The 14,735-nt window shown below is 33.5% G+C and overlaps 1 protein-coding gene across 3 annotated transcripts in view; it reads left to right on the plus strand.

Moving 5' to 3' along the window:
- Keap1 (kelch like ECH associated protein 1) overlaps positions 1 to 14,735 on the plus strand; it is a 188,180-nt gene that overhangs the window by 131,073 nt on the left and 42,372 nt on the right. The window contains exons 1-2 of one of the 3 annotated variants that reach the window (XM_069818455.1): positions 10,784 to 10,905; positions 11,012 to 11,882. The exons of 1 other annotated variant lie outside the window; for it this stretch is intronic. In XM_069818455.1, coding sequence (XP_069674556.1) covers positions 11,706 to 11,882 — 177 coding nt within the window. In that variant the 5' untranslated portion in view covers positions 10,784 to 10,905; positions 11,012 to 11,705. Of the gene's footprint in view, positions 1 to 10,783; positions 10,906 to 11,011; positions 11,883 to 14,735 lie in introns of those variants that run through there. One more of the 3 variants, XM_069818454.1, reaches the window with a different exon arrangement.

Genomic DNA, 14,735 nt, shown 5'->3' on the forward strand with positions numbered 1-14,735 from the left:
TAGTGTACCCTGCTCCGTCGATTTAGTAGAATGCGTTTGAGTCAAAAGAAAGCAGAAAACAGTACAGCGTGGTATGTTGTGTCGAGAATCCAAGCCCTCGCATACCGAAAAGGGATCATGTCACAAAACTTTCACGTCTCAGTATTTTTGACAAAGTGAATATTAATCAACGCCTAGAAAACGGTGCAAATATTAACAATATTGCTGGAGAATTTAAGGTAATATTTATTTATTTATTCAAGTATTTATTCATTCAGTCATTTATTTATTTATTTATTCAGTCATTTATTTATTTATTTATTCAGTCATTTATTTATTTATTTATTCAGTCATTTATTTATTTATTCATTCAGTCATTTATTTATTTATTTATTTATTTATTGAGTCATTTATTTATTTATTGAGTCATTTATTTATTTATTGAGTCATTTATTTATTTATTCAGTCATTTATTTATTTATTCATTCATTCAGTCATTTATTTATTTATTTATTTTATTTATTTATTTATTTATTCAGTCATTTATTTATTTATTTATTCATTCAGTCATTTATTTATTTTATTTATTTATTTATCCATTCAGTCATTTATTTATTTTATTTATTTATTTATTCATTCAGTCATTTATTTATTTATTCATTCAGTCATTTATTTATTTATTCAGTCATTTATTTATTTATTCAGTCATTTATTTATTTATTCAGTCATTTATTTATTTATTTTATAGATTGATATATTTTAAGAAATAAAATTAATTTGTATTAACGTTATATTAGATTCACTTTTTATAGTTAATTAACAACTCTTAAATACCCATTCCCGTATGATCGATGTTTTCTTGTCCATAATATTCGTCGACTTTCATGCTCTACTCAAACATGATGCTTGCCGATTGCAAGGGACTTGTTCCATGTGTTATATCTAAGTAGGTGAACATAGACTTTTCCTAAATCGATGGAATAGTGTGTGTGTGTGTGTGTGTGTGTGTGTGTGTGTGTGTGTGTGTGTGTGTGTGTGTTGTTTTTAGTACGAATATTATGAATTTTGTAAGAGTTTTGGAAATAAGGGATGGTAGATTCATAAATGTTCTTCATTCAATTATAAACTGCTGTAATTATGCGAGGTTAGTTCTTCATATATATTCTGTATATCATCTCAACAGTTCTCAAATTGTTTTTTTTTTTCTAAAAATTTTTGTTTTTCTTTATAGATTATAGAAGAAGCATTATGATATTGTCTGTCCATACACAGATTTTTTCTTGAACTACTGAACACATTTTATTCATACACAATCTCTACAAGCCAGTTCATTTAGTTGTAAGTATGCATATGAATTAACCGAGTCCAGTAACAGCATTTTATTATTTAAAGCACTTATATCGCAATCTCTCTCTCTCTTTACAGAGTTTAAACGTTTCTACTCCTAAGAAAATAATATTTAACTTAAATGCGTTTTTGTACTGTATTTTTTTTTTCTTTTCAACGTGCGAAATATTTATCGCTACACTCTAGCTTGATTAATTGCACATTCCTATCAACACGTGAATTACAATAATAATAGGTTATCAGTACTCTCACAACAAGGTTGAGTATTTTACCTTGTCATTGAAATCCAAAAGCAGTTAACTATGTTTTGTCCTTCGTCATGGTTGTGTGCGCAAGGAAGTCACAATTTGGCATGACATTTGTTACTTCATTTGACAGCATTGACAAAATGCAGAATATTTTAGATAGCGCTGAGATAAGATAGAACTGTTCAAGACCTAAAGAATGGAATTTGAATGAATACTTTCCTTAGAAGTTTTAAGATTCTGCATTTCTGATGACACAAATTAAAATCTGCAGGGGCAGGCAGATGCAAATGTGATAAACCAATATATGACTATAAATATTCGGGTGAGCCTCTTTGCCTTGCCTGTAGACCTTGTAGACATGCGATAAGGCGTAACTAAATGAACTGTCAACCCGTCTTAGGGCCTCTGTGTTAATTTAAAACGGTATGTTATGTAACCACACATATACATTATCGAGAAAAACTCAAATCCCAGGGCTGAAATTCCACGAGTTAGAAATTATGGCCATCATGATCGGCCAACTTCGGTGTGCTGTATATGTGTGTGTGTATTTATAAAAATACATAATGGAACACAAAGAAAATTTATGTTCTTTCATGAGAACTTGATTATGTATATTTTCTTTTTATTGTACTTAGACTAGTTTTTAATAATTAGTAATTCTTAGACTTATTACATAATTAGTTCGCATATTTTGATCATGATTTTTATTACATGCTGTCGTATAAAGTAGTATACTGGATTGTAAGTTTAACTTAGTTTTACGTAAGTTAGGTTAGTGCTTATTATTTTTAATTGGCTATTTAACGACGTTGTATCAACTATTCGGTTATTTAGCGCCGATGGAATTTGTGATAGCGAGATGAGACCGAGGATTCGCCATAGATTACTTGAAATTCGTCTTATGATTGGGGAAAACCTCGGAAAAAACCAATCAGATAATCAGCCCAAGCGGGAATCGAACCCGCGCCCGAGCGCAACTGTGGATCGGCAGGCAAGCGCCTTAGCCGACTGAAATACATTCATAGTTTTCTGCTCAATGGCAGGTCTTTCACTGCAAACTCAGCATTCTCCAATCTTCACTTTTTTCTGCCTTCCTCTTAGTCTCCGCATACGATCCATATATCTTAATGTCGTCTATCATCTGATATCTTCTTCTGCCCGAAAACTTTCTTCTGTTCACCATCCCTTCCAGTACATCCTTCAGTAGGCAGTTTCTTTTTAGCCGTGTCCCAACCAATTTCTGTTTTTTTTTTTCTGATCAGTTTCAGCATCATTCTTTCTTCACCCATTTTTTCTAGCACAGCTTCATTTCCTATTTTGTCCGTCCTTTTCACATACTCCATTCTTCTCCATACCCATATTTCAAGTACTTCCAGTCGTTTCTCTCTACATCATCGTAATGTCCATGTTTCTGCGCCATAAATGCCACACTCCACACAAAACACTTCACTGGTCTCTTCCTTAGTTATTTTTCCAAAGGTTTGTATAAAATACTCCTTTTCCTGTTCATAAGCTTTCTTTGCCATTGCTATCCTCCTTTTGACTTCCTGGCACCAGCTCATATTACTGCTTGTAGTGCATCCCAAGTATTTGAAGCTGTCCCCTTGTTCTACTGCTCATTTGGAATTGACACGTTTACCTTTATTTTTCTTCCGATAACCATGGTATTCGTCTTGTTTGCATTTATCTTCATCCCATACTGCTCACAGCTTTCATTCAGCTCCAGTAGCATATCCCTTAGTATCATCTCTTCTGCTAATAAAGCCATATAATCAGCAAATCTTATGCACTATATTCTTTTTCCTGCTACCATCTCATCCATGTTCTGAAAATAGTTTTTCACTAAATCCTTCAAGTAGATATTAAAGAAGGTAGGTGATAAAGGACTTCCTTGTCGTACTACTCTCCGTATTTTACTTCCTTCTGGCATTTCTTCTTCTATCCTGACAAGAAATATATGAACGTGAAAATTCTCGAATAACTTCAAGAGAAAAATTGTTCCGAGGTCGGGTATCGATCCCGGAATAATTTTTTCCTTGATATAATTGAATTCTGCTTCACGGGGAGCTTTACCTGAAAGCTAGATTTGCACGAAAATTCTCATACTTTCATTTGCGTGAGATCTTCATCATCAGTTATTGAATACATGACTACCAGGCATAGCTAATAGAACTTCCCGTCCAAGAAATGCAAAACTACTACCGATCAATATTAGAGATGTTACTGTATTTTTTCATGTACTAATGTCCTAAACCATTATTTGCTTCGAAGTAGCCACACGATCAAGGAATATCGCTATCTGTAAATGTTGAGCATTAGTTCAGAATCTTCACAAAAGTGAAGACGGATTGGGCGGAAGAGCCTAAACGTTGAAGTATATGTATTTCGAGATAAGAAATAAGCAATTCTGATATGATAGCATATCTAGAAATGTTCGTGATATGAATTAAAATTTCTAAGCACAAAAGCAAGTAACATGTACCGGTACATTAATTAGGAATGAATCCTTGTAGAAACACGTCGGTAAGTTGTACAGAACAAACATGTTGGGCGCAGAGATATCAGACGTCTAAAAAAAAAATGTCGAAACGACTTCAACATTAATCAGTAAACCCAATAATTTATAGGCCTACATGATAAAAACGACTTTTGAACCAATATTGGAAAATATATGGTGATGATGACGACGACGACGACGACGACGACTACGACGTATTGTCGGTGGTGGTAGTGATGACGACAAACCTGTTCTTTAATCGATGTCCTTTTAATTAAACAATATCAATTATTCACAGTCAGTAACCTGAAATAGCGAAGCAATGGTGGAACGAGAATTGCTGGAGATGCCGAAGTACTCAAGGAAAACGTGCCTCATTAACAGCTTCGTCAGCTATAGGTACATAGGCCTAAAGTATATCCTATCATTCTACAGGATCGAAGACTTGCAGAGAATCGAACAATGATTTGAGAATGCATTAAATATAGAGTGAAATCATATCGCTGCTAATGGCCCAATCCCCGTAAGCTGCTTTATTATTATTATTATTATTATTATTATTATTATTATTATTATTATTATACATAACTTTATATTAAGCTTGTTTATTTCATATTATTTTGTCTTGTGTCTAAGATTATGTAGACTAAAGGTAAAGTTTTAATTCATCGCATGACCAGTAGGCTACATGTATTTTAAAAAATACTTTCATATCTAACAAATATAGTTAGGTGTTCATTGCTCTTAAACCGGAAGAGTCCAACGAGTTTATTTTAAGACATGGCAATCTGAAGCAGCATAGGTGAAAATAGGTTTTGTAATGAACGCGCGCGCTATTATTGGAATTCAGAGTAGTATAGTTCAGTGACGATTATGGCCGTAATCTTAGTTCAGGAGCCAAGAGTTCGTTCGTAAGATAGCCTACAGTTTTTGGCAACATCACAGTTAAGTTCTGTGACCTATGCGGTGAAACTGACGAATAAAAATTTTGAAGAACGATGTATGTTATCTTAAATTGGGTATCATTAAATGATACATAGGCTATGTTCTTATGTATGTAAGGGAACAATTCAGTTAACTACCAACGTAAGTAAAGATTTATCAATTTATACACAATAGCATTCTTCCGTAAGTCCAGCGCCGTAGCTGCATGGTCTAAGACCCTAAGGCGCCATGTCTATAAGTGGCGCTATTGAATGAGCGCTGCCGGTCTTCTGGAAATTTCGGTCAGTGTATTGGACCGGTATCCACCCAGCATCGTGATGAATTTTTAGAGTGACAGTAAGTAGTGAAATCCGGTTTCACAAGCCAGCAGTAACGGCTGGGAGGAATCACTGTTCTAACCACACATTATAATATAATATAATTATGGTTTATTTAACGACGCTCGCAACTGCAAAGGTTATATCAGCGTCGCCGGTGTGCCGGAATTTTGTCCCGCAGGAGTTCTTTTACATGCCAGTAAATCTACTGACATGAGCATGTCGCATTTAAACACACTTAAATGCCATCGACCTTGGCCGGGATCGAACTCACAACCTCGAGCATAGAAGGCCAGCGCTATACCAACTACGCTACCGAGGGCGACAAACTACTGTTCTCCAACCAGGAGATCAACCGTGAAAGGAATGTGCTTACTATTGCGTCATCTATTGGAACGAAGTAGATAGATAATATTACCGTTATAACGTCAGTTTAAAAACCATGCGCTCTCCTGCATATGTTATTTCCTGTATGGAGAGATTAAAAGACCAGGAGATTAACAGTGATCTAATTTTGTAACTAGGGTAGTATCAATATGCGTGTGTATCAATGTTATTGTTTGTGCTGTGAGAGCTAGCCAATACAGATACGAGTACCCACGTGTGTGACCTTATGACATCAACATTCATTCACAGCATTATCCCGCTTCGTCTCATCCCTGTACTAGTTGGATAATCGTTCATCTCTACTGAGGCATGTGGATGTGAGACCATCAGTTGGCTGGTAAGCCTTGGTCCATCATGGCCTATCGCGCAATAGATTTGTTGTTTATTCTTCCACATGCTTTCATTTGGAAGTTCACATTTCCATAGTCACAGTTCTGCAATTCCTATTCCAAGAATGTATTTTGTCATTATACGTGTTAGTGTTCAAAATTATGCTGTTCGTTATGCTACAAATTATATTATTGTTAATTGCAAGACACACGAAAAAGAAATCATTTACTTTCCCCTCAAAAAAGAGAAAGCTTTATTTTCTGTATTACATAAAAAACAATTTGTAATAGCTCAAGGCTCTTTAATTATAAATTACGCGGTTTAAATAGATATATGTAAATAATTCTGCACAAATTCTCGGCGCATAATTCTTCATATATTACGAGTATTATACAGTTACAGCTTTATAATATTTGCTTAATGTTTCTTGATTCAAAGTCAACCCTTGAAACACTCCATTTTACTTGCTGATTGTGCCCGAATTTATGTTGTCTACGACCTACGTTCTTTTTTTCGTACCATAAATTTGTCTACATGGAACATGCTGAAAATGCCAGAGTAAAATTAATGTACAAAAGCATAGGCTGAGATAGAATGATTTCCTTGGGGGAGGGGCACAATTGGATGATAAAATAAGCTATTTCACAAATACATGCTCTTATCATGAGCATACAAATGCTTCCACACGTATAAAGAAGACACATACATATACACACGCAATGTAAAAATAAACATGCATTATGAAACCTGTACCTTGCTTAGCTAAGTACAGCAAAATGTCAATTACAGTATATCAAATGAATATTGTCGAATTTTGTTAACAAGATCCTAAAATCCTTGTGTGAATTAGATAACTGTGCCATTACTGATTCTGTAGGAAGCTTCATATTTGTCCACTTCTCCATTTGTTATTACTTGTATGGTCACTTGTTACAAGTTGAATATCATCACCCGCAATAATAGCAGATGTATAAACACTTATACTATTATCCTTGGTGTTAGCAGGTTCTTAATTATTGCTAATACGCTTACTTCCATTTTTGTTCTATACTTTCAAAAAAGGAAATCTCGCGAACTCATTTTCACGTAAGTGGACTCTATCTAGGAATGTTCCAGGCTTTGTCCCAATTCTTTCTTACCCATACTATAAAAAAATCGCCTAATGAATGCCTATATTTAGAAACATAACGTTTACGTAAACGTTTCTTTGCATATTCATTGAAAATAAATCTATTACAACTCCTCAGAATAAAATTATGTTTTCTTCATACCTAGTAAGTACTGCAGTATAAAGTGACTAGTCTTCGCTTGCCCCCTCATACTGCTCTTATCTCCGCCTATGTCTACAAGAAACGCCATGAGTCTTTTCAAAAGTTTTCAAACTCAAAGATCATATATGCTTTGTATTAATGTTAATAGTCTGATGACTGAACTATATAGGAATTCAGCATGAACCCAATGAGTGGAGATTATCTACTCCTTAAAGATAAGTTTAAAAGTAATTTGTTCCACAATTGAAATATAGCCTCACGAGAGGCGGTCTATCGCTCTTCAGGTTAGTTTTGCATTCATGAACTTAACAAGATCGTATCGAATTTAATTGAACAGTAATTTCAGATAATAATCATAAGTGACTGAAGAATTATTGTTAAATATTTGGACTATATCAATATTACTCATAATAATTACTGTTAAATATGTAGACTATATCAATATTACTCATAATAATTACTGTTAAATATGTAGACTGTATCAATATTACTCATAATAATTACTGTTAAATATGTAGACTGTATCAATATTACTCATAATAATTACTGTTAAATATGTAGACTGTATCAATATTACTCATAATAATTACTGTTAAATATGTAGACTGTATCAATATTACTCGTAATAATTACTGTTAAATATGTAGACTGTATCAATATTAGGTACTCATAATAATTATTGTTAAATATGTAGACTATATCAATATTACCTATAAACGTGTAGAATAATGTAGACATTTATTCGCCACGCCACGGACGTAAAAATATATGTAAGTGTTGCAAGAAGTGGAGAAAAACAAAGCGTAGACCACAGAAACCCCTTTGCTAATACGCATATAATACATTCGTAACTTCGTGAAGTGAAAGGATTCAGTGTAAATGTATGCAAGTTGTACACATGTGACGTAAGAATATGGGTAGTAGGAATTACATTTACATGCGTCTCTTTTACCGGGACAAGATCTTCAGAACGATTGCTGGGAAGACGAACAGAGGCAGTGTTAAAAGATTAGTGTTTAATGCACCAAAAAACGATGTATTTCGACAAGACTTTATGAGGTTAATACAGTAATTTCATACTTGCACAGTATCACAATATGGGCCTAGTGAATATTTTGTTTCGCTTGTATCTTGGATCTGCTGAAAAAAAAAAAAAAAAAGATCTCTATATCGGTTAATTTTAACATTACAGTTTTTTTTAATTTGTATGTGCTTAGCCTATATATTTATTGGAAGCGGTTCACTTTTGTTGGAATAGTTGTAGTTGAAATGGTAGTAGTAGCCATAGTAATACAGCAGTTATAGTAGTACTATTATTTAATTTAATTTAACATTCAACATCGATGTAAACAAGGCCCGGACTTTGATGATCTAAAAATGTTTTTAAAATGACAGGAAAAACGCAATAAAATGTCCTGAAACTTAAAAAAAAAAATCTTAGATATATTGAGTCAAATAATCCATGTAATCTGTAATATAAAATGATGTGAAAATAATTTACATTTGCAATACATACAAACAAACAAAAATGAATATCTGCATGCCATCGTTATTAGAAGGTTATGCAATCCGTAACTCGAAAATATCTGAAAAGAATAAGAATTTAACTACTGTATGTAGTTCTTTCTGAAAATGGGTGTGGATTCGTCAGGAATAAAATAGCCGGTATGTCGTTCCAGGAAATATCTTAATTTAAACCTAATTTCCAAAGAGGAAGGTTAGCAGGAAGCATAACTTCACACAAGTCTTTGTAAAATTTTTTTAGACGTGGATGCGTTTTTGAGAATACTAGTTGGGAAGTTTCCCTTTGAATGACATTTTGGATACTACATAAATGTTTTTCGCGACCGACATGTTATTGAACGGTATTTTTTTCTCTACTGCACTTCCTATTCACATAAGCTATTTTGCAGAAAAGAATGTGACCATCTGTAGAAAAAATATCCTCGCCGAATTCAGAAATAATTCGTCTCAAATGAGTACTTTTAGGTGACTGTCTTTGGCGTTCTAAACACACACTAAACTAAGAGAATGTTATACATACACACAACAACTTACATTCCCTCAGAAGAACTTACAACCAGACTGGAATATGAATTTTAACTATACCATTCATTGTACGTGCCCTTACATGTACCAAAAAACCTGCTCAGTGAAATAGCTACCCGTTCCACACGAAGCAACACTTCCCAAATTAGCTCTTATAGGAATGCGGGTTTTTCAAGAATACAGATAAAGGGGTTACTCTTATTTCTCAATTTGATAACTGAGTGAATTTTCTGATGTTTTAATAGGCTATTTATGCTTATTCATAATTCCGACAATATTCAAATATGTTAATATATTCGGTATAAACGCATGAAAATGACAAAACAACGACGTGGTGTAAAATTGAAAAAATAGAGACCTAAAAATTAAAAATAGCCTAAAATTTAAAAGAAAAATGACATAATAAATAGGCATTTCTATAATATCGGGCCCATGATAAGGATTTATGTACAAGTTAGCAATGTCTGTTATGCATCATTCAAAAGATGATAATATATGTCACCAAAATCCGAGCCCTGGATGTAAATGTCTTACTTCTGCATACACACACGTCATATCAAACCACGTACTACAGTATAAGTACAGTTGATGTTATTATAAGAGGTTGGACTAACAGCAACAAAATTTACCTTCTCTCTTACTTTAGTGCACAAAGAAAATGATCCTAACGGATTCTAAATTTTCAAATGTGAAACTTCCACCTCTCTTGACTAAGTATTTTTACAGTGAAAATATTATTCCGTGTCACAAGACGTTACACTTAAACGTAAATGAGTATGTTCACGATTTTCCTTTGTAGTCATTGCCGTAAAACATAACTCCGATGTCTTAATTAAAATGTGGTAGCCTATTTAGTATAAATAAGAAAAGTATACAAAGTGTAGGCCTACATTTCCTTATAGTTATGCGGAAATATGCATGCAATCAAACGCTTTTTTTATCGTCAACTAAGGTGCGAATATCGAAGAACATTAAATAAAAAAAATCGCTTTTGTTACAGAATATTCAAGGCAACATTAGTTTTAGTTACAAATCTGATCTCTCATCACAGAAAGATGCAAACGTTCACACGTCTGTACAAATCGTACACACTAATGTCATTATGTAAGCGACAGTGTCGAGAAAAGATGCTATTAACAAATGAATAGAGTAAATTATATGTGAAGGCTGTACCGACATGTTAGTTCCAGCGTAATAGAACGCTGCGTCACAACTATATACATAAATTACGAAAGAGTATTATACTTTGATAGAATAATGGACTTCGAATAAACTGGAGGTCTTCCTCTGCTTCTATAAACTGTAGTTCCAGAGTGTAGTGTAAGTTTGTATGGTTAGTTCAGACCATTAAGAGAGATAAACGTTATCGTGACGTCACAGCACAAGGCTTTTGTGGTAAAGTAGACAGCCCACAAACAGCAAGCGGGATGACTTTGCAGTATTCGTTAGCATGTACCATGATCACATTGTACAGTCTCATTAATTTCCAAAGGCCAACAAGGTTTTCGGATGCTAGAATATTGTGTAGTGCGGTACGCTTGCAGTTCATTCATGTGCCAGCCGCAGTTCAGTAGGTTAGGTTGCACGGTGCTACAGTCGGCGGTATGTTCATCTCTGTCTTTTGTTTGTTGTCCACAGGTGAAGAGTGACTCAGCTGTTTTGTTTTCAAATGTACAGCTCTCATGCCAACGTAAGTGGGGAGTTATCGAAGCACACCGTCATCTTCACGTATTCCATTCCAATGACTCTTAACAAAAGCATACGTTACCGACGGAGACCACATTCTTTCAAGATCGTAGGAGACAAGCTCCTATTTCTCGTCTACAGTGCCTGCTGATCTTCCCCCTCCCCTCTACAACTGCTGATTTCCCCTACTTCTAGAGCGAAAGATGGCAACGGAAGAATTAGTAAAGAAGATCGGGTGTGTTAAAAGTGCAATGTACGCAATGTCGTGTTCTTAGTGTATCATAATGTGACAAAAAGTGATTTTAAGTGTTGTTCGAGATTTTCTTTCACATAGTGTTTTATTTGATATTACAATAATTCAGTATGCAGCGAAAGTTTTAAGTGAAATACAAACCCAGAGATAAGTGACTTCGTTTAATATTTTTTTGAAATAACAAACATAAGTATATTTATTCGACAGTGCTTTAATTTAAATGAAGGAGGCTCAAAATATTGTGATAAAGTATGGCTTACATTTACTTACTTCCAGTGAAACAAATATAGTGGAGTGAACTATACGGTAAACTAAACCAGGAGACGAGTTAGTGAAGTTCAAACTGTGAAGAGATTTATGTAAATTTTGTGTTGACTTTAATTTTTTATAAATATGGATGCAGAAGAGGATTATCTCGGTACTCCAACAATGGACACAACGGGCGGGTCGAAGGGTCGGTGTTTTACTCCTTTGCCGCAAACCGCCTCTAGTTCTGGACCAATGGATAAAGCCGGAGATTTAGGAGACATGACATTCTGTATGGCCAATTATGTCAAAGAGGCAATGCAGGTAAGTCTAATAAATGTGAAAGGAAAGTCTATTTTTATTGTACATCGGTTTACTACTGAAAAATTCCATTAGAAATGTGCTAGTCATTCTGCGTCAAATAATTACAAGAGGCAAGGAAACGAGAGAAGGGAAATGTTCCAATAACGATGTCGTGCGGGCAGGCGACGTGTAAGTCATTTTAAATAATTCTTATGTTAGTTGTGCACTTTCGCGGGAAATACGGATTTTACTATATAATGTCACGAAAATTTATTGAACTAATAGATGACAGCGAGTGCCAGATTCGAAGGATAGAACTTTCCAAATCAAATGAGATGGCGTTTGCGTATAACCTATACGATTTTATGTAACAAAATACATCTGTGTTTAATAAAAATTTCCAAACAATTTTCAACTTATATGGCGCGTTATCAAACATTAAAGCAGACATTCCTGTTGCATTAGTTTAACTTCTTGCGCGTTTCGAGCTTATAAAAAATAATTTTGATTGCGCATTATTTGAATTGAAGGGTGAAAGCTAGAAAATCCCCCCCTTCTGGATTCTTTTATCCTAAGTTTTGCATTCCTGTGTTCATTGCCAACCAAGGAAAGAAAATTTCCCTCAATGAATAATAATAATAATAATAATAATAATAATAATAATAATAATTATTATTATTATTAGTAGTAGTAGTAGTAGTAGTAGTAGTAGTAGTAGTAGTAGTAGTAATAGTAGTATTATTATTACCGTATTGATCTGAATACAGTGCGACACTTGTTTCCCTAAATTGCTAAAGCTAGCTTATTCTGGATTCCATGTGTAATACCAACATCCCAGGTATCCTTTTTTAAAATAGTGATAATCCTACAAATTTAATAAATAAAATATTAAAACATTTTTGTAGATTTTTTAAAAGAAATATTGTTAGTCTGTTGTCATTGCTGTTGTAATGTAAGGCTACAATTTTGCGCTCAAAATCACATCACGGTTTCTCGTAATTGAAAGACGCGTTAAAAATCAATACCGGTAATACAGTAACAATAGTAATAGTAACAATTTAGCCCGCCATTGTGGCTATGTAGAAAGCGTGTTCGTTTTCAACTAAGCACTCACTCCATGATTAGATTCCTGGCGTGGGCATTGGAAGAAATTTATCTTTCATCCATGAGACTGGGTGTTGTCCGTTGTCCTGTGTTGTCTCAGCTGTGGCCCTTCGCATTGCTGCTTGTCAAGTGTTGGTCCATATCTACTGTATGTACCTTTTTCTACACAGCATTTGATTTAAAGCAGGAAGCTAAACATAATAATAATAATAATAATAATAATAATAATAATAATAATAATAATAATAATAATAATAATAATTTATTATTATTATTATTATTATTATTATTATTATTATTATAAACTTACAAAAATCCAAATATGCGAATGATAAGTTTTCTACCCTCTCTACGTACATTTTCATAATTTCGAATTCCGTAACGTTAGGGTCTATTCGTAGTGCAGCTTCCATCGTGTTCGTAGTGCATAATTTACGTTTTATTTACATGTTTTCAGGAGTGACAGACAACTGAGTGTAGTTTTCATCACTTATAAAACAAAACTGTAGGAGTTTGAATAACTAAGATTTTTGTAATATTTTTCAACATATGTATTCCAATATGAAAAATCATAACAAAAAGAAACATAAGCTACGGATTTTTGACGAGTAACAATAGAAAGTCAGGGCCTACGTATACAAAAATTGTGATGAGAAAGAACAGTACAGATAGGCCTAAGAAGTATATTAGATTCTGTTCAGTTGACCCAAGAAATTAAATTTTACGTACTATTATTAAAAAGCTATAGGCTAGACTAATTTGTCGTTCATGGCAGTTTCCTTTTAATTTTTTTTCTTACTTTCTGTGTTCTTGTAACGGCATTTTAGCTGTAATGTCTTTGTAAACCAAATCGTGTTTCATTTTCATTGACGTTTTCATTAGTTTCTTAAAATAAAAATGTTTGCCATGGTATTTTATACTATAACTGTGACAGTTTGTGTTAAGGTAACAACTGAATCCTGTCACAAAAAATGACCATTTAACAAACAATTCGTGTAATACAGGCATTTATACGAAATATTTATCAATTTCAGTCAGTAGGCCTATGTTACAGATGTGACTGTGTCTCATGTTACTTAGGCATATTATGAATTGCCCAGTAAATATAAATCCTAATAATTTTATAAATCTACATTACTTTACAAAATCTATATATCAGGTAGGCCTATATTACTTGTGAAATTAAAAATTAGAATAGGCCTATATATAAAAAAAAGAGTTCTAGCCTAGAAATAAGACAAATTTAACATGAATTTTCATTTTTATAAAACTTCATTTTGCGAATAAATGATTGAATAGAACTTTCTAAGTAATATTGAGATGTGTCCATATTAGAGCTAGCGAGCTCACTTATCCCCACCATAAGGTTCTTACTATAATAGCATTTCATTTCAAGAGATAACGAGTGATCTATACCTGAGTTAATTCTAAAAACTTTAAAATATGTTATTTTTTTATAATTATTTCTTTCCCCGAATATAGTTTTGACCATTTTGTTCTTACGAGTTTCATTCTTACACAAAATATAGATACGAGTTTTAATTCCCGTACATTCACACGAAGCCGGGTCGCATCTGAGGTACCACTAGAGTTTTAAAACAATCCCTATAATTTGCAGGAGTTCATGGGCATTAACTTGCTTCATAATGCTACATTGAATCATATCGCTACTCGATACCGTTCCACACTTTCAATTCAAACATTCATTCAATATTATAAGTGTGACTATAATTAGTTCTTTCAATGTCAAGTTTGTTTAGGTTTTGAGTT

The sequence above is a fragment of the Periplaneta americana genome, chromosome 2, assembly GCF_040183065.1.
Source record: "Periplaneta americana isolate PAMFEO1 chromosome 2, P.americana_PAMFEO1_priV1, whole genome shotgun sequence".
Classification (NCBI taxonomy): Eukaryota; Metazoa; Arthropoda; class Insecta; order Blattodea; family Blattidae; genus Periplaneta; species Periplaneta americana.